At 36.7% G+C, this 21,127-nt stretch overlaps 1 protein-coding gene across 2 annotated transcripts in view; it reads right to left on the bottom strand.

Moving 5' to 3' along the window:
• celf2 (cugbp, Elav-like family member 2) overlaps window positions 1–12,133 on the bottom strand; it is a 174,245-nt gene extending 162,112 nt beyond the window's left edge. The window contains exon 1 of one of the 2 annotated variants that reach the window (XM_034033470.3): window positions 11,686–12,133. In XM_034033470.3, coding sequence (XP_033889361.1) covers window positions 11,686–11,723 — 38 coding nt within the window. In that variant the 5' untranslated portion in view covers window positions 11,724–12,133. Of the gene's footprint in view, window positions 1–4,849; window positions 5,254–11,685 lie in introns of those variants that run through there. The other variant, XM_034033466.3, reaches the window with a different exon arrangement.
• Between the last annotated feature and the right edge of the window lie 8,994 nt (window positions 12,134–21,127).

Genomic DNA, 21,127 nt, shown 5'->3' with positions numbered 1-21,127 from the left:
ATGTATTGCAATCCAATAACAAAGCCCCTCTGGCAGAGGATTTATATTATTTTACACTATGCAAGTAATTCCAAAAGTATTTCCAGTGTCAACTTGTAACATATTTGCAATAAAACATAGCTCTGAAGCACATCTGAACTTTATAAAACATTTTTTAAAAAGTATAGTGTGTTTTGTTCTCAATAAACAGTAATAAAAAAAGTATTTTTGTACTGTAAATATAATTGGGTAGTTCACAAAAACATTTTGAAATGCTTCCCTTATAAAACTCTAAAACCCAACAGTAGCTTTTTAAATACCCAATTTGTGTATTTGCTGTATGTTACCTTCCAGCTATTATTGAGACAGATGAATAAATGCAGAATGACTTGGGTGGCGCTTTTGTTTCCTGCTTTACAACCCCCAGACACTTGCTTACTAAATATATAGGTATCCCTGAACAGATATGCACCTCATCTCATTTTGAAATCTGCCTTCAAATCCAACGACTGGGTGAATCTCATTAATCCAAATTACACTGCATTGCTAAACGGATGCAGAGCTTCATCTGAAAAAAAAGGAATTGTCAGTTAATGGCAGCTCCACTGATAGCCTCCAATTCTGATGTTTAATTTAGGTTTAAACATACTTTCTTTCCCATACATAGTGCTTGACTCTTTATGGATTATCCTCTAACTCTTCAACTCGGTAAGCAAAAGGAGCAAGCCTTCCCACAAGTGCATTTATTTTAAATGTTGTTCATGGGGTATTTCTTTTACCTATTTTACCGAAATGTGAAAATGATCATCAAAAACAAAGAAAGCAAAAGATTTTCAGGAGCAAGCCCCCGTACAACAAGTGTAGTGATACAATAAAGGTAGACCATTTATTACCAACGCAGAATAACAGGCTGTTAGATCTGAGATTTTGCCAACAGCCAGGGTGGGGAAACACCCGGTGTGGATTGCCCCAGTCCTAGACCCGTACATTCTTGGGCCGGATTTCCTCTGCCATATTGGCAGCCAGCTCGACCTGTCTGGGGGGGGTACTCCATATCCCTGGAGAACCAGTTCTTGCCCTGGCCAGACCCAGTGCATCAGTGTCGGCCCTGGGGAAACAACAAGTACAGAAATCCACTTCCCCGGGTCACCCAGTCAGTCATCAACTGCAGCTGAACACCACTCCTGTTCTGTCTGGGCGGAAGAGGAAGACGCGGCCGTCAGGTCGGTCTCGTCGGAAACAGGGGGGGCCGTATCCATCCACCTCGACCAGAGGAGCTGCCTGAACAGTGCTCTCTGCCAACCACCACCACTTCCTCCAGGTCTCCGAGCCAGTGGCCAAGGGTCTCTCCTCGACCATGAAGTGTGGAAGAAACTGCTCATGACATAACGATCACAGTCTGGCAGCGTAATTGCTTTGCCCAGAGCAACAAGACCAGCTGCGGAAGCTGTTTGTGAAGGGAGTCTGGGCACAGTGGTCCCGCTTGGCCATGCGGGAGGGAGTCCTGCAGCATTGCTGGGAAGCCCCCACCGAACAAAAAGGCTGCTGGCAGGTGGTGGTGCCCAGGGACCTTCAGGACACGGTGTTGAAGGCACATCACAGCACCCCTGGAACACACCACTTTGGAGTCATCAAAACCTTGCGGCGACTCCAGCAGGGCTTTTACTGGGGCCGATGCCGCCGTGATGTGTCGGACCACTGCAGCCCCTGCGACGACTGTACAGCCAGTAAGGGACTGGCAGATCAGACGCGAACCCACCTCCAGCAGTTCCCGGTCGGTGGGCCCATGGAGCGGATAGGAGTCGACATCCTGGGCCTCTTCCCCCACTCTAAAAGGGAGAACCACTTTGTCCTGGTTGCCATGGACTAATTTTCAAAGTGTCCCGAGGCATATGCCCTGCCCAACCAGGAAAAAGAGACCGTGGCAGACACACTGCTGGAGGGCTTTGTCTGCCGGTTCGTGACCCCTGGAGCTCCACTCTGACCAGGACCGGAATTTCCCGAGTCTTGGTTTTCGGTCAACCACCCAACTCTGAGGCGATTCCCCCGAGACCGGAATTTGCTCGGCAGCTCCAAGACCAGCTCGATCTCACCCACAAGTTTGTCTGGGATCAGCTTCAGCGCAACTAGGGCAAAAGGAAGGCCGTTTCGAGCCGGCGAGCTGGTCTGGGTGTACAACCCGCAGCACAAGTGCGGTCGCTGCCCCAAGCTGGACAGTGCTTGGGTGGGGCCAGGCCGGGTGCTGCAGCCACTAGGGGAAGTCATCTATGGCCGGAAAGTGGTGCTGCACCAGTATCAACTTGCCCCCTACCGAGGGCTGGCTGGGGAATTGCCGCTGCCCGGAGAGACACCAGTGGAGCAGCCTCGTGGATCACCCCCTGGAGCAACGCCATCAGCGGGACTCGTTAGTCTACCAGCTTCTTCACCTGGAGCAATCGGACCAAGGCCACAGAGGCCAAGGCGGAGACCCCGCCATTTCCTGGATTAAAAGAGCCTCTCAGGATGATGAGGACTTAGGGGGGGGGCTGTGTAATGGCGTGTCCCGAGACGGGTTGGTGAGATGAGCGGGACCAGCTAGCTGACTGCTTGTTAACAACCCAGAAGAGCGCACCCTGCGGATCGGGGTGTGGAGTAAATGGGAGAACTCAGCCTGTACTTTTCCATCCGGCCAAACAGTAGTGAATCAGTAAAATGTGAATGACTTTGATATAGTTCAGAACTCAACTGAAATAAAGAGTGGAAATACAGTGTAGACATTTCAGCATCAGAAAAAAAAAAAAAAAAAAACATTAACAGTTTCACTGTGCCTTATAATATGAGGTCCAGAAGCATCCCATTGCATTAGCAGCATGTGTACTCGGCATGTGTACTTATTTCCTTCTGAACCAGGGCTCGTCCTCAGAGATCTTAATGTAGGTTAATATATTAGCAAGCCATTTTATCTGAAAGCTACTTTACACTCCTGATTCAGTAAAAAAAAAAAGAAATCGTACATCCTAGAATTATAAAGAAATCAAATCAGACACACTAGAGTATATACAAATACATAATACACAGCCTGCAAAACAACAAAGAGCTAATTATATTATCCCACTACTCTCTTAACATAAAAAAAGTATCCTAAAGCTGATCCTGTGTTAAAATCATCTCCTTGGTGATGGGCAGCTGCTCCCTCTACTAATCTTAGCCTACAGAGCTTTAATAAAGGATAATAAAACAGCAATTTAGAAGAACACCCTTTCCTTTTCTTCCTGTACCCTTTTATTGTCCTGCAAAACACATAATATTACAAATCACACAGTATACAGTTAGACCACTGCCTAAACTACAGTATTCCTGATAGTTACTGTATTCAAGATGCAGTGCCCCACAATCAAGTTCAGTTTTATGCTAAAATACAATATAATTCCCTGGGTTTATTGACTACATTCTTCCATAGTTTATGTGCCCTCTTTACAACTAACATTGTAGTTTGTTTATGTTGCCAAAATATATGTTTAACAGTAAGGACATCAGCTTCTTCTCCTGTTGAAACTTTACTGACAACTCTCTACAGGGAATGCGTAAACTATTTGTATAATACATCTATTTATTTTTTTAAATACGGGGTACGGCATCTTTATTGGTTGAGTATGGACTTAAAACAATACTGTATATATTAGGAAATATTTTGTGAAATAGAGACATAATTAAAATGAATTAAACACATTTTTGCAATAAAGAAAAACATTTTTTACATTCGATTAATCTACAACATTTCATGTGTTCAATTTTAAGAGGAGAGGGACTAGCACAGATGAACACATTGAGGAATACTCTCCGGTATGCTATCAAAATTATATTTTGTAAAGACCAATAAAGGGATCGTAAGTGTTAATAAAAAAGTGAAGTTAAAATAAAAATACAGCCCTGACAGGAAGTACCAACCACACACAAGATAAGAAATGGTGTTTCGTTATTAATGTGTGGAACTGGTGACACATTTCCTATACAGTGCTCTTTCAGTTAACAAAAAATAGCGGAAACACAGATGCAGTGAAGTCACTTAGGTATGCTCAAAATTGCTGCAAGTCACAAGAGGATTTCAAACTTGTATAACTAGTTTTGGATTCCTATTTTGACTTCACACTTATAATAATAATAATAATAATAATAATAATAATAATAATAATAATAATAATAATAATAATAATAATAATAATAGTTGTACATATTAAAACTGGCAATCACCTATGTAAAACAGCAAACCTCAAAAAGAAAATTGCCTTTTAAAATGTTTCAATCTAAATGATTGCAGAAAGATAATATAGTGAGCTGTTTAACAGAATGCAATATCAAGAAAGGATAATTGTTTTTCAGCGGTGGGGGAATGACAGTTGCTAAATTGCAATTGCTTGTTCCTGCAAAAAAGTCATGCTTCTAAAAAAAACAGCACAACTTGCCTTCAGTAAATTGTTTAACTTGAATAGGTGATGAAATATGAGACAGCCCACTGCCCCTCAGAGTTTAAATAGAATTAAGTCAAACTGCAGGGCCTGGTGATTTGTGAAGGGTTAATGAAAATTAACAGCCGCCAGAAGTCAAACACATGAAAGTATAACTTAACATTGTACTGTAGTACACTGTTTTCATTTGGTTTAACCATAACAGCAGCCTTTATAACAGTACCCCAAATCAGCTAAACACATCTGATATCAGTTCAGTATCTGTCAAGACTGTAGGCTTTTAAACTAATAAACATATCCAGCTACAAGAAAGACCTTGCTAAACCCTACCATTAAATGCTCCACATTAGAATTACAACTTCCAGCCTTATTTCTGCTTTACCCACAAAACGAATCTTCAGTAAGCAGAAATTAACAAAGCCTACCTTAATACTTCCCAGCCTTTCATTGGATCCAGATCGGAAATTATAGAAACCATTGTTAACTAGCAGCACAGAGGAGTGGAAGCCTGAACAAAAGCAGCGAGTGCTGTACTTCGTCTGCAAATGACAACAGCCCAGTCTAACTCGTCCTACTTCTCTGGCTGATAAGTACTTGTCATAGCTTACTTCCGCCCCCAGAATCAATCCTGCACTATATTGCTTTCTAACCTTGGCTTCATTTCTCTGCCCCTACCTTTTAAAGCCCCTATAATCTGCTCCATCTGATCAAATGTGACCTTTATCTTAGTGTATCTCACTTCATTCCCAGTGCCACTCTCTGTGAAATCTCTCTTTATTAACACCGTCCTCTTTGGCTTTCTTCATGGAATAAACATAGAAACATCCAGACTTTAGCAGCAGCAGTATTTTATAGATCACAAAAAATGCTTCTTGTTTTCAGTTGGGCAGTGTTTTTGCCCTGCAGTTTCACTTCCTTTTTTTTCTTTTCTGAAGATTTAACAGTTTCATGTTGTGTAATCTACCTTGTTCATATATTTATATTTTCTCTTAAATGTATAATATACTTTCACTGATAGATTCTTCTCTGTCTTCTTTTTTCTTCCATGTTGCAGATATATCGTGATAGATCGTTGTCATGGCAAAGAATTTATACTGGACCTTTGTGTTCAAGTGCTGAAGAGGACGGTATTATACTTTCCTAGTAGACTGGTCTAATTTTACAAAAGCTGAGTTTTCAAGTTCTTGTTTTATGTTTGTTTTTTTTTGTTTTGTTTTGTTTTTTAATGAACAGCCCTGTTCTGTCAACAACCTGCAAACTTTCTGTTCACCACAACAATATGACTATTTTTTATGGTACCAGCAATAATGGAAAAGCATACATGTGTCTGTATTTGTCTGTGGAAAGACAAGGGTTATATTGTATTTTACTGTATACTGTACAGCCATCATAAAGCATATATTAAGTGCATCACAAAATAATCAAATTTTAGTTTGCCAGGCAACTTCTGAGAAAGGGTTATTTTTAAATTGTAGACCTTTTAGCAGAGTGTTTTTTTTAAAAGCAACAATATAGTACCACTTAGGCCATTTGAAAACCCAAATTATAAACAGCACCAAAATGAAGTCTACCTTTAAGTGTAAGTGCAAAATCATGTCGAAGATGATTTTATGACCACTTATATGTAAGAGGACCCCTTGAGCACTTGGAAAACCATGTTGCCGACCTCTTACACAGTTGCCACTTCCTATTAATAACAAGTCTTACAGAATGGAGATGGCACTGCTTCCCCTCAGAGGTTTTTCAGTCATAACGTCAGGAAGAATCAGGATATCGGCATGGAACCAACACTATTGTGTTCTATTATTCTGTAAGTGGATTCAATTCAATGAAGCAGAACAGTCGGGTTATCTCATCATGAACTGACGGCTCTGCTCTAAGATGCAAGAAACCGTATAAGGGTTGAATTGTTTGATTTCTTAACTATAAACAGAAACAATGAGAGGAGCTAATGAGACGCAGAGCTTTGTTTGGCTTTATGTTGGGAGAAAAGCCACTCAATCGTAAAATATTTTTTTCTATCTTCTGTTTGGGATTCAACAATTCCCTGTTAATGCATTTTACAGTGTTCTGCTGTTTGTCTCCTGTTTTTTTCCCATAATTTAGAATGTCCAATTATGTGCAGAGCAATATAGTAACCAAGAGTTCAGTAACAGAACCACATTGCTATTTAAAATGTCTGATACAATTTTAGATAATTATTTTTAGGAGAAACAAGTGGCACTGTCATCATGGAAAACCCAGAGGAGACTCTAGCACAGGGGTGCCCAATCCTGGTCCCGGAGGGCCGACGCCCTCCTGGTTTTTGTTCAAACTGTACACTAAATTGATTAATTGGACCAATTAAGCTTCTAATAAGGGCTTGATTGGTCCAATTAAGTAATTTAGGGCACAGTTGCAACAAAAGCCAGGAGGGACATCGCCCCTCCAGGACCAGGATTGGGCACCCCTGCTCTAGCATGACTCTCTAAAACATTAGATAAAGCAGGGGTGCCCAATTAAGCACTTATTAGAAGCTTAATTGGTCCAATCAAGCAATTTAGTGTACAGTTGGAACAAAAACCAGGAGGGCATCGGCCCTCCAGGACCAGGATTGGGCACCCCTGAGTTAAAGGAATCTTTTACAAATTCACAGTCTGGGTGGAGACATTGCCCCTGGTGATCATTTTTATAATAGCCTCATTACATAAAATCCACCTTGTTCAGGCTTGCTCACAGTCTGTGCTAGAGACAATATCAATGAATATTGGAAATTAAACACACAAAAAAAGATATACAAATTCAGTGGGTATAAAGGGTTCATTTAAGCCTTTTTTATTTTTCAAGCAGGATCGGTCACAGCATCTGTGATTTTGGCCTCTTTTACCTTTTGATCGTTACACCACTTACAACATTAAAATACTTGAAGGTGTTACTATTGTTTGAATACATATTTCATTTTTGTTAAAGGCAGCAAAGCTTTTATCTTTTTGTTCTTGTTAACAATTAATTTGTTTTATTTCCATAGTCTTAGATCAGATTTCTCTTCTATCATTGAGGCTTAGGAGCTTACCTGATTCAGAAACCACTTTGAGATCAGAGAAAGCCATGTCTTACGTTTATCTAATCATCTTGTAATTATTTGGTAGACTGATAGTGTATCAAGTACATTAACTTGCAATTTAGCATTGTTTCCAACAGAATGGGTAAATGTATGTGTCACTTAAAATCAGTATCACTTTTTTATTATTAAGTCCAAGGTCACTCCTCAACTAAGAAATTGGACCTAGACATTCTGGGTATATTTTTAGAGGGCCATGCAAGTTTCTGAAAACTGAATTGTGGAAGTCTAGCACCTACACACATTTTAAAAAGTGTTTACTTCCCACCCCTATCACTTCCAATTGGTTAGCTGTGGGAAAAGCTGAGCTTCTATTGGTTACAAAGAAACTGAGAAATGGCTGCCAAGAGAGCCTCTGGCAATGCGCAGACTAATGTTTACTGTATTTACACTAAATACAGTAAATGTAGACTAATTTACTGTATTTACATTTTTTGCAAATTAGCAAATAAGTGATGCTGCTTTCTCAATGCATGAACCTGACATTTAAATGCAGCAAGTTACAACAAAAAACAAAACAAAACAAAAAAAACACTGTAGTCGCTAAGGTATTAGCGGATTAGAAAAAATCGTGTTGTGTAAGTTATAAAATTATTTCTGAGTTAACTTTGTAAAGTTAACTGTTTAGAAGCATTTCAAGACAAACTTTCCCTGGCAAAAAATGTAATGATTTTTTATTTTTTATTTTAGTGTTGCTAACCTAGTTTGCTATTTACCATATTTACATATTGTACAGATTTAAACGCTATATTAAAAAAAGAAAATAAAATACCAGATTTTTTTTTACTAGATTTGAACACACATGCACAATCCATCTATTTGTGAAACTATTAAAACATGAAGATTGTCAAATATGTATATAATGTTAGAAACGAAATGCTTATATATGAGATTATCTGTACAATATTTTATTATTATTTTAAAATAAAATAGACTGTAAATCTCATGGCAATGTGTTTATGTATCAATTCATGTATGTAATTATTTTTCAGTGAGAGTAGTGCAGAGAAAGAATGTTTAAAAACAAACAAAAAAGTATATAATAGAAATAAACAAAATAAACAAACATATTTTGTCTTTGCAGAATTTGATGGAGCTTTCTGTAAATATTACGTGCCTTTTGGTAGAAAAACAGTACAAAATGCAGAGAAACTTGACAGGTTATACACAGTCCTTTAAAAATCTGGGGTTCAGCAGTTACAAAACTGAAAGAACGTCAAGAAAAATCAGAATTCCACAAAGCAGCAGTAATAGTTGGCAATGATTTTGTATCTGTGATGCAACAAACTTAAACACCTGTACATTAGGAGTTGGATTCAGCTTATAGAGAAAGAGTGGAAAAAAACAGTCAGACACTATTTTTATATTTGAATAATTCCCAAGTATTGCTTATTATAGTTATACTCTTAATATGTTACTTAAATTTACTAGCAAATGTGTTCCAAAATGCACTGAAAGGAACATGTAATTAAAGTATGTTATACATCTTTTGGTGTAAAGTGGAGTCACAAGGAACCTTTTGTGTATCTTGAAGAATTTAGTGAACCCGTCAAGCTACAAGGCTAGATCCGCCCCTGTTAATCACTAATTGATTGATTGTGTTCAACATTTTTCTGGCATTTTCTCCCTTGGACAACAAGTTTTTAAAAGAAATTCCACACCCCTGCAGTGCAGGTAGAAATTCAAGCAACTACAGTGTACCAGAAGAATAAAATGCTCGTCAACAATTGGTTGTGCTGTTTCACAGGAGCATTACAGACTGCCATCTTCCAGGGGACACCAAGTTCATAACCCAATCTTTTTAGGTTGTAACATGATTTTCTTTTAAAACAAAAGGCTTTATCGAGATACAGTTTGTGTTTGTGTGTGTTGAAGGGTATGTATTTAACTGTCGGTCTGCACAATATGTTATAGAATTGTTGCACAGGAACATCTAGCATTTAAGATTCGTATCTCATTCACAGAGCTTACATGATCAGGAAACTTTCTCAAAGTCAGATAAATTGGCCTTATAAAAAGGTTTAGGTTTGGTGAAAACCTGGTCATACTTGTTTAGCTGATATTTGAATTACTCGTCTGGCCAACACAGGGATTTTTAAAAAAAATGAAAAGAAATGAAAAACGAGGTGGTTACAGTTTGTAATTAAACTATTATTTTTCAAAAGCAAATACAAAATAAATAAATAGAAAAGTTTTAATTTCATGATAATGAGTAACAGACACTATAGTTTGACATAAATGTAATGCTAATTAGTAAAAACGAAATCCTTTTTACAGTAGTTTATCGATCCTTTCTGTCAAGTTGTCAGACGTGTGCAATTCAATGACACATCTTTGCATTGAAATACATGAAAAGCCAAGTAATTGTAACATAAAACAACAAGTAATGTTTGGTTCCAAGATAAATCATTTTTATATTTTTAGCACTGTATTTCTAAAACAGTAGAAAGTAAATCCATCTTTTTATGCACAGCAGGACATGCACAACAAAGCACAGGAACTCTTTGTGCTGTGTTTTCTCCAAGTTTTCGCCAGTTCAATAGAAGGCACCTGAAACCATAGTTACCATGGGTGTTTTGCTTTTCCTTTTGTAGTTTTAGGTGATTTACATCATCTTTCATAGACTTTCTCTTTTCTTTCTGCCTGGTTTCACTTTGTTATAAACCATCTGCAGAATAAGAGTGTGGTTGTGTGTGACACATATAGTAAGCATTATTAACACTAAATGAGCTGCCTGTTACCACATCGTAAATAAAGGATTAACAAAGACAGATGCCAATCTTAGCATGGAAATAACTGCAGGATAAACTTCTGCATTGCAGAATGCTATGGCTTATATTTTATTTGTATGGAAGCGATACCATTTGGATTAAACATACAGCATACAGTAGGTGTAGAAAGACAGGCCACTCTAACCCTAACCCTGATCGAAAGAATGTTGTACAGTTTTACATCGGCATGTCTTTCTGCACCAGGTAATGAGCGTGGCCTTACTGGGTCCTGGTATCAGGTGAGTTTGATTTTCAACTACAAATAGTCAGCCTTACGACTGCTACGTGCAAAAATGTACCACAAACAGGAAAATGTGTAGTTATCCATCACCAGCAGGGTCCATCATAAGAACTCTTCCGATAAATTAAAATAATGTAATACAATATACTGAGTATTTTGTGCACACAAACACACAATGGATGCATGCTTAATCTGCTCCTGCTTTATCTAACAATAAAAAGACACTGTTTAAAATCACACAGCTTTGTGCAGTGTTTGGTTTTTCAGCTATTCCAATTAATCGAATAAATACACTCTCTATGCTTTTAATATTCGTACCCTTTATTTCAGGGAAAGTAAATATTTTTACATTATTCAACAGATGATAAAAGTATTTTTTAAAAACAAAAACCCATTCAAGAATTAGACTGGAGAAAGGTTGTAATTTAAGCAAATTGTTGTTGGATACTAGAATTACAAAGCAGTGCAGAAAAAGTAAATGTGTTTCAATGCTGTAATAATAATAATAATAATAATAATAATAATAATAATAATAATAATAATAATAATAATACATACATACATACATACATACATACATACATACATACATACCAATTACGTTTTTTTTCAAGTAACACAAACATTTTATGAGAAAAACACTATATAGCATATGATTATATAGCACATGGTGAATACATTTTAAAAGTCACCACCTGTCTTATTCTGCTTAAACACCAAAGTAGTCTTGAGTATAACAAATTGCCAGCTTCTACAACAGCCTAGATATATAATGGTTTTACATGCACTATATCCAGAGTAGATTTGAGAAAGATGTCATGCATTGCACATCACCATTGTGTTTCCAAAAACCATGGTGATAATGATTAGACATTTTTGAGAATCTTGCCCTGTGTAAATTAAGCACTTGCAAGCTGTACTCCCTTTCCTGTTCGTTTTCTGATAACTAATTCACAAAGTAAAGACAAGGTGCATATGAGAGGAGCTACAGTACAATTACATTGTAATGACTTCTTGAACAGTATATATGCAGCACCCTGTAACAAGCAGATGTTATGTTGTGTCACATACCAGTGCCTAAAAGGGTTCATGCATGCAATAGAAAAACTTAGCCAGGAGACATTCTAGAAAATGAAAATTATTCCTTACCTGTCAAAAGATTCCAACACACTTGTCCTGAAACTCATTTTCTGCTCTGTAACAGCAAGTACTGACAGCACAGGCCACTAGGGATTTACAATTCCTTGTTAAAGTTTTGCTGACTTGTCAGTTATGCCTTTTCACCAATAAAGCCTTCTGAGTTTAAGCCTTCAAGCATTCATATCCTCTAGTTTGGCCAAAGCATGTGCAGATATAATTGAAATTCTTGGTTAGGTAGCAACAAGCCTGCCCAGGTCAAATATGGGCTGCAACACAGAAAAAGTGCCTTAAGTTTTTCTTTTTTTTTCTTTATGCAGATGTGGCCTCACGAAAGCCTTTTTCTCAAACTGAACTCCAGGATACCATTGTCTAAATAAAGCCTATCTTTTATAGAGTGGCCTCAATTTGGGAGTCCCATGTTAATGGCTGATAAAAAGCCCTGTCCCTTTTCTTCCCTTTTTCTTAAAAGCAGCAATCCCAGCCTCTCCCCTATACTGTACCTACTGCCACCCCTTTTAAGCAATGACTAATTGAAAATGCATTCCAGGCCTTTTAACCAGCTTTGCCTTCCTGCAGAGGCAGTGCTCGGAGCCAAATGTTTTAGTACTGGCAGAGATAGTTCAACTGGAAAACTGTCAGTCTGCCAAAATGATTGCTTTTCGTCCCTTTAGTGATAAACTCATAGTACATTCTTTAAACAAAAATAGTTCTTGTGAAACTAAACTTGCAAACAACAACCAACAAACATGGGCCCGAAAAAATGCATTATTAAAATCTTAGTTAAACTCTTTACTGCGGACACATGCTTTGGTGAGTTGTAGATAAGCCTCATCTGTTTTTAATTTCCAGACAGTACTTTTTTTGTACTGTTCCTGTCCCCACAATTCAGAATATTTTATGCATCCATACATACGCACAGAAAAATGCTTAGTATTTCCTCAGCTTAACAATTTTTCAGTGCCATATTTTACCAGCCACATGAATGTTATACAAGCACTCAGACAACTTTGGTTGGAGGAATGATTTCCCAGTACTGTTCATTACTGTTCATCACTGGGCAGCAGTGTGGAGTAGTGGTTAGGGCTCTGGACTCTGGACCGGAGGGTTGTGGGTTCAATCCCCAGAGGGGGACACTGCTGTTGTACCCTTGAGCAAGGCACTTTACCTCGATTGCTCCAGTAAAAACCCAACTGTATAAATGGGTAATTGTATGTAAAAATAATGTGATATATGTATAATGTGAAATAATGTATAATGTGATATCTTGTAACAATTGTAAGTCGCCCTGGATAAGGGCGTCTGCTAAGAAATAAATAATAATAATACTGTGGATCAGGAATCTTATACAATTTATTAATGAAGTATACATTCTGGATCCACTGAAAAACATCAGCATGGCAGCTTTTTTTGACAGACAGATCAGTTCAAGCTCTTTGTTGTTTTTGGTTTTTAGAATGCCTTAGTTTTTCCACTGAACTTTCTGCTCAAGAATTTTGAGCACTGTTAATAAACATGACGTTTACGTCTTCTTGTCCTGACTAATTTTACCTCATGTTTGACAAGTTGAATAATTTGTATACCAGACTGTAACTGATACTCTGAATGAAGGCACTAGATGAAACGTTTCTTAGCTTAATTTCACCAAGTTTTACCTTTTCATTTATGATCGAATGTTCTGGAAGTTATGGGATGGACAGTAAAAAAAAATTCGATGCAGCATAGAAAATGCGATTGTTGAAAATATGTTTTGTCAGGATGTTAGACTACTCTGTATTTTAAATGACTAGCTTACAAACACATTAACATATGAACCTACACGCTGTATAAACTAATAAAATGGTATAAGAAAATAGAACCGGATGTAATTTGCTAAACCTTACCTTTATTAGTTTTATTTAAAATATCTATAAATATGTTCATTTATTTTTTTTAACGGGTAGTTAAAACATAGTAGCAAGTAGTTGTTAACATCTATGTAGTATAAAAGTTTCCTATAAAATAAAGCATTCCTCGATATTATCATTTACCCAGAACTTGACATTAGGAGTTGGTATTAAATATCATGATGTAAAAGTAGCCAAGACTACAAACGATCACAATTTGAACAGCCACAGAAAATAATAATACATATTATTAAGCAGCAGGTTAAGTGGTCTATCTCAGTGCCCCATCATTAAAAAGGTCTTTGTTTTTGACAGCTCTATGATGGCAATGTACTGTGGTCTGTAAGTTCAACATTTTGTATACCATTTGTGTTTATAAAAAAAAAATACTAAATAAAAAAAAAAAAACTTTATAAGACATCTAAGGATGTGTCTCAATGCACAACAAATCTATTTTCTAATAAAGGAAGTAATGTGTCACTGGAAAGGACAGTGTGCTCAGTGTGTTCCAACTTTCAATTTAAGTGCTAAGAATGAAAACTGTACTGTGCTGACCGGGCAAAGCTAGAAAATTAGAAATTATAGGACTGGTTTCTCAAAGCATTTCCATTGACCCTTGTTTAAAGAAAGCCAGAGGCACATTGTCATGTTCATAAGTTCCTATAATTATGCCTACATGATAGCACCCCTTTGAATTACTATGACCTTGGGTAATTCAGTTCAATGAGAGGTTAGTCCCATATTGTAATTGCTGCTTATCCTACAGATATGACACAATTACCAGAAATAAACTGTATATACAGCTCTAGAACCGGTTTAAAAATTAAAACCTCATTATAACTCTGACCTTACACAAGCATCTTCAAATTCCTCATAACTCACAAAAGCAAAGACAATTATTCAGAATTTAACCTCAAATTGCAAATTGGTCATTGTTGAAATACGTGTGATATACAAATGTTATTTTGTTATTATTCTGTTGTTCTCTAAAAGCATTTACATTTGCTTTAAAAGTAGACATAAAATAAAAACCTGTCTATAAAGTGTACCTGTGTATAAACTGCATCTACTTTTTAGGGCTAGTAATGATAGAAATAATATAATTTTTGTTATAATTGTACACATACGTACATTACTGTTTACATTTTCATTCATGCTAAACTACATAATAGTACTAAATAAATAAACAGGCAGCAATCCAGTTTAATCCAAACAAGTAAATTAAACTTATTCAAATAATAATAATAAAAAACTACACATTTTGGTGGCCCATGACAATTGGCATATAAGCCTTACCTCGATACAGTATGAGTTGCATGTGCATATAGTTGATCCATTTCTCCAAAACTGCCAAGAAAATATACTTATATGACAAATGCTACTGTAGTCTTCCAGCAACTGGGTTGTAAGTAATTGAAAAAGGTCTATGAATGGATGTTACAAATAAACACAGATTTTACACATACATTTAAATAAATGCATTGACTGTTGTCTATGTGGGTGGAATGTCAAAATCCCCACCAGTTCATGTCTATAACTTTATACATTGGCAAATGCCTTAAATGAATTGCTTTGAAACTGCCAAGAGCAGCATTAAACTAAAGAGACAACTGTCTATCTGTTTCATGTATAATGGGATTTGTCATGCAAATAGTTTTAGAATATCAAGATGGCTAGTTATCAGTCACCAGCGAGGTCCATCACAAGAAACTGTTAAATATGACAAGGGACAACCTGTCCTTTTGTGGGTCAATTGTGAGTCAATTTCTATGTAAATATAACTTTTTACATTTAAGTGGATGAAAGGGCACAATTAAACTCCTTTGTGAATACAGCTTAAAAAACTACACATGTTACAAATGCTCCTAATTCGTCTGTGCCTTTACTAAGCCTTTTACTTTTAGCAGAAGTTAAAATGGCATTACCTTTTGATGATTGTATAGGAACTCCCTGCCCACTTCTAAACATTAATTAGGTGAGGGGCCTGAAAAACAAAGAGGTTATTAAGTTTACAGAACTGCAGCATACCCTGTATTACACTACAAGATATAGGCCCAGATATTTGAAAGGTTTGCGCATTGCGCAGAGGGTTATACACATGCTTGAATGCGCAAAATGTGCCTTATTCGAAACCGTTTTGCACTGTGCACAAATATAATGTATGCATAACGCAATTTGGCGGGAGTGGTCGACACTTTGCAAGATCCTGCCATGTTCAAAAGTATCAGCCAAGCATAAAACCAGTTTTGCGAGGCACAAAATAGCGTTTTTAAAAAGCAAGCCTTAACTCCGCGCACACCACTCCAGCACTCATTCACCCAATCACTGAAGTGAGATACAGGCCCTCTGTGTGTTGAGCTTTGATTCTGCATTCCCATGTGCAGGTTACATTTGAGTGTAGACTCGTCTGAGGAATACTGGTATGTACTGTACACCAATGATAGCTGCTTGGCAGGGTATTGTTAACAGTCCATTGTCGTGTAGTATTCCAATTATGCACATTCACGCGTAGCTCTTGTGCATTTCTTCTACATTGGTATTGAATGCACAGGTGGTTTTGCGAGGCACAAACACGTCTGCAAATTGCACAAAAAAACTGCGATTTTCCAACTTCTCTCAACTGCTTTGTGCCGTTTTGGAAAATATAATTTTTTTGTGCAAAAGCACAAATTTTTGCGAGGCACACATTTTGTGAGGGGATTGTGCATCGCTTCGAATATCTGGGCCATAGTGTGTTTGAATTGCATTTAATTACCGTAAGTACAATGCAGTATAATATGTCAATATTATGTGCTTTTTATTGCCAGATGTGTGTAGCATAACACATGAACTGGTTTAAATATGTGCTGTGTATACTGTTTGACATAAGTATATGGTTCTAGCAAGTTATTAAAATCATTACCCTATATTCTGCATCAAGGACTGTTTTAAAAGACATGTCCTCTTTGAATGACATAACCCAGCAGCAAAAGCAGCATTGCCGAGGTTTGTGTGACCCAGAAAACTTGAAAAATGTATGATATTTATAGATATGGAGGTAATGGTTTAGAGAGAACTCTATAGGGAAAGAAATGCCCAGATACCAAAAGTTAGAATATATATATTTTAAATCAATTGTCCATTACTGTGTATCAAACACACAAACATATAGTAATATAGTTCATCGCTATACATGTTTATTATGTACATGTGGACCCTGCTTATTTTTAATAAAGATCAAAACAAAAAGCAACTAGACACAACTCACATTGGCTGTTAATTTCTACACCTAAGGGGCAGATCTAATGCTAAGTTGGTTGTGTGTTCTGTCACAAAGCATCAAATCAAAACAATTCCTGAAATTTAAGGCGCTGCAAAATGGGAGGAGAGATATAATGCTGGGATGCGAGGGAACTGATGTTAGAATTTTCAAGAATCAGACCAACTTTTACTGAAATAAAAAACAAAATTGTCAGGAACCACTCAAACATAGGAGCATAGAAACAACAGAAGGAAAGAAAATATGTATTTTGTAATGTATTAATTGAAGCATCTCGTTCTTTTATGTATGCATTTAGAAGCATATAGAAATATACTAGCCTTTATTGTTGTGTAGGTAAATTACTTTTACAAATTAGAATAATAATATGTAGTCTCAAAAACGTCAAAAAAGATTAATAACAAATGCCGGAAGATTACAATATATGATGGGCAACTGTACATTGTTTGTGCTGCTGACCTTAGCATGCATGTTAAATATAGGTATTACATGTTAAATACAGACTACACAATTAGATTTACATTTGCCTTTAGATAGACAAGACTTACAAATCATGATTGTAGATGGTATCACACCATTAATTTCAATAGCAATATGGTCAGGATCCCACACAGAATGTTGGTATGTAGAGGGGCATGATTAGACAGGTTTTACTGTGTATTTGATTACTGTCTGTTTATACAATTTAAATGCAATAAAAAGTAGAAAAATCAATAAACGTTCTTAAAAGTTTAATGCTGTTTACACTTAGTCCATAGTTGTGGTTAGTGTACTTTGGAATGATATAATGCTATTATATGTTATTATTGTGTAAGCGTGGACCACCAAGCTCACTGAATAAGAGCAACTTTGATGTTGTCTTTAAAAAAGGACTTGTGTTACCCAATGTGAGTTTTACAATGCTTGAATGGGTATGACACATGTCCTACAATTTTTGTTTTAATACCAAGCAATTGGCTGGCATTGTGAATTGTTGCTTTAATACCAACATTTACAGTATCCTGCCTTAGCTAAGGCAGTGTACACAATTTAGATTTAATTTAAAATTTACATCACTAAGCTTGCTGTTTGCTGTTTTTAGTTACTGCTGTAACCTCAGACATACTTGGTTGAAATATACTTGTTTATTATTTTTTTTAAAAATGGTTAAAAAAGCTGTGTAATGTTAATACCTTTTCAGAGTTTAATATTTATCTTTTTTGTTAGTTTGGCCTGTAGGATTTATTTTTTTTTTTCTGTGAGTCAAGTCTATATGGAGTGGGCTGTGTCTAGCTTTGGCGGTTGCCCCGCTACTTTCTTTGTTTTGAGTATTGTGGAATGTTTTTTTTGCGTGTAAATAATCCATGGACTTAGCGGCGTTTCTCTCTTAACATCTTCATCAGATGATTTTCCAGTTTTCAAAAAAACGGAATATAACAAAATCATTATTACATATTTACCTACATTTACAAAACTATCACTGCATCAAATACAAAAAGGAAATATGTTATTAAAAAGTAATTTCAAAAGTAAGGCCAGATTCACTGGACCTTTGTTCTAGTGCATTGCATTAAATATTTGTATTGATTTTCCATTCATATATAATAATAAAAATCAGTAACAGATGAGAAACAAAACAAAAAAGAGAATAGAATGAAGGAAAGATAAGAGAAGAAGGAAAAGATAGAGTAAAGCTTATCAATAACCGGTGATTGTAAGATAATGGGATTGGAGAAAGCCTGAGTTGGTCAACATACCCAGGCTGACTCCAATACAGCAAAAAAAAAGGTTGTCATGCCTTGAAGATTTTTTTCCCTGGATCCCCTCAGAATGGATTTGATTTTTTCCCTGGATCCCCTCAGAGTGTATTTGATTTTTTCCCTGGATCCCCTCAGAGTGTATTTGATTTGTTCCCTGGATCCCCTCAGAGTGTATTTGATTTTTTCCCTGGATCCCCTCAGAGTGTATTTGATTTTTCCCTGGATCCCCTCAGAGTGTATTTGATTTTTTCCCTGGATCCCCTCAGAGTGTATTTGATTTCTTCCCTGGATCCCATTAGAGTGTATTTGATTTTTTTCCCTGGATCCCCTCAGAGTGTATTTGATTTTTCCCTGGATCCCCTCAGAGTGTATTTGATTTTTTCCCTGGGTCCCCTCAGAGTGTATTTGATTTGTTCCCTGGATCCCCTCAGAGTGTATTTGATTTTTTCCCTGGATCCCCTCAGTGTATTTGATTTTTTCCCTGGATCCCATTAGAGTGTATATGATTTTTTCCCTGGATCCCCTCAGAGTGTATTTGATTTTTTCCCTGGGTCCCCTCAGAGTGTATTTGATTTGTTCCCTGGATCCCCTCAGAATGGATTTGATTTTTTCCCTGGATCCCCTCAGAGTGTATTTGATTTTTTCCCTGGATCCCCTCAGAGTGTATTTGATTTTTTCCCTGGATCCCCTCAGAGTGTATTTGATTTGTTCCCTGGATCCCCTCAGAGTGTATTTGATTTGTTCCCTGGATCCCCTCAGAGTGTATTTGATTTTTTCCCTGGATCCCCTCAGAGTGTATTTGATTTGTTCCCTGGATCCCCTCAGAGTGTATTTGATTTGTTCCCTGGATCCCCTCAGAGTGTATTTGATTTTTTCCCTGGATCCCCTCAGAGTGTATTTGATTTTTTCCCTGGATCCCCTCAGAGTGTATATGATTTGTTCCCTGGATCCCCTCAGAGTGTATTTGATTTGTTCCCTGGATCCCCTCAGAGTGTATTTGATTTTTTCCTGGATCCCCTCAGAGTGTATTTGATTTTTTCCCTGGATCCCATTAGAATGTATTTGATTTTTTCCCTGGATCCCCTCAGAGTGTATTTGATTTTTTCCAATTTCAGGAAATATAGATCCCTAACCCAATGTCAATCAATCTTTATTTCTTATATACACCTTTCATGATAAATCACCTTAAAGCGTTTTACAGATTAAAACAACAAAAATCAATAACATATAAAACAATTTGGAGAGATAGTAAAAGATGATAAAATACCCCTTTAATTACATACAGTAAAGTAGTATAAATAAGCAGTATAAAAGAGCATGATCACATTTTCCCTTCAAAATACATATGACAAATTATAAAAATGTGTTTTCAATATTTATTTAGAAGCAGCAAGAGACGGTACCTCCCTTACAAATTGTGACAGATCATTCCACAACTTTGGTGCTCTAAAGCTGAACGTTCTGCCAACTGCCTTTTTTCTCGGTGTCCATGGAATACTGAGTAAACTGTCCTGTGATCTAAGAGAGTGATTAGGGACAGATGAGGTCAATCTTTTAGATATAGGGGAGCAAGCCCATTTAAAGCTTTATAAGTTAAAAGCAATGCCTGAAAATCAATCCAAAACCGTATATGGAGCCAACTGAATGCTGCTAACACATGAGATAATGTGTTCATACTTCTTTGTTCTTGTGCAAAATGCTGCTGCCAGAGTTTTAACAAGCTGCATGAGATAAAACACAACTTGAAATACCAGAAAAAAAGAGCATTGCAATAATCAATCCTATATGTTATAAAAGTATGCGTCAGTCTCTCAGCCTTCTGCAGCAAAAGAGAATGTCTTAGTTTAGCAATATTTCTTAAATGAAAAAAATACACTTTAGTTACATTCCTAATGTGTGGCTCGAATGAAAGATCTGGATCAAAAATGACACCCACATTTCTCATTTCAGCCTTCAACTTAGAGGAGAAACTACCAAATGTAAAATCAGATGGATTTATATTATTTAGGTGATTCTGTGATAGCAAAAGCATCATCACTGTTTTATCTGAGTTTAACATTAAAACGTTTTTTGACATCTATTGCTTAATGTCAGTGAAACAGGTAGTCAGTATTTTCAGCTGAGGTGTCACCCAGTTTCAGAAATAAATATGATTGAGTATCATCCGTATAACTATGAAAATGTCTACGGACAATATCGCCCAGGGGTAGCATTACAAGGAAAACTAAATTTTACTGAGAAATGAACCCTGCAGGACACCACATGTAAGATCAAATATAAAAAGAGGATTCTTCCTTAATTTAACAAATTGAAACCTATTTGAAAGATAGGATTTAAACCCAGACAGGACAACCTGACAATCCCACTAGATTCTCAAGACAATCAATCAAAATAGGATTAACAATAGTGTTAGATCTAGAATTAAAAGAACTGAGGGTGAGCCCATAACGGAAGACAACAGCACATAATTTACAACTCTGGTAAGTGCAGTTTCAGTACTATAACCAGAGCAGAAGACTTGTTCAGCATTTTTATAGTACTAAACAAATTTGTAAAGGATCTGTGCCTAA

The sequence above is a fragment of the Acipenser ruthenus genome, chromosome 14 (genome assembly GCF_902713425.1).
Source record: "Acipenser ruthenus chromosome 14, fAciRut3.2 maternal haplotype, whole genome shotgun sequence".
In the NCBI taxonomy this organism is placed as follows: Eukaryota; Metazoa; Chordata; class Actinopteri; order Acipenseriformes; family Acipenseridae; genus Acipenser; species Acipenser ruthenus.
This window is presented reverse-complemented; position numbering and strand designations above follow the sequence as displayed.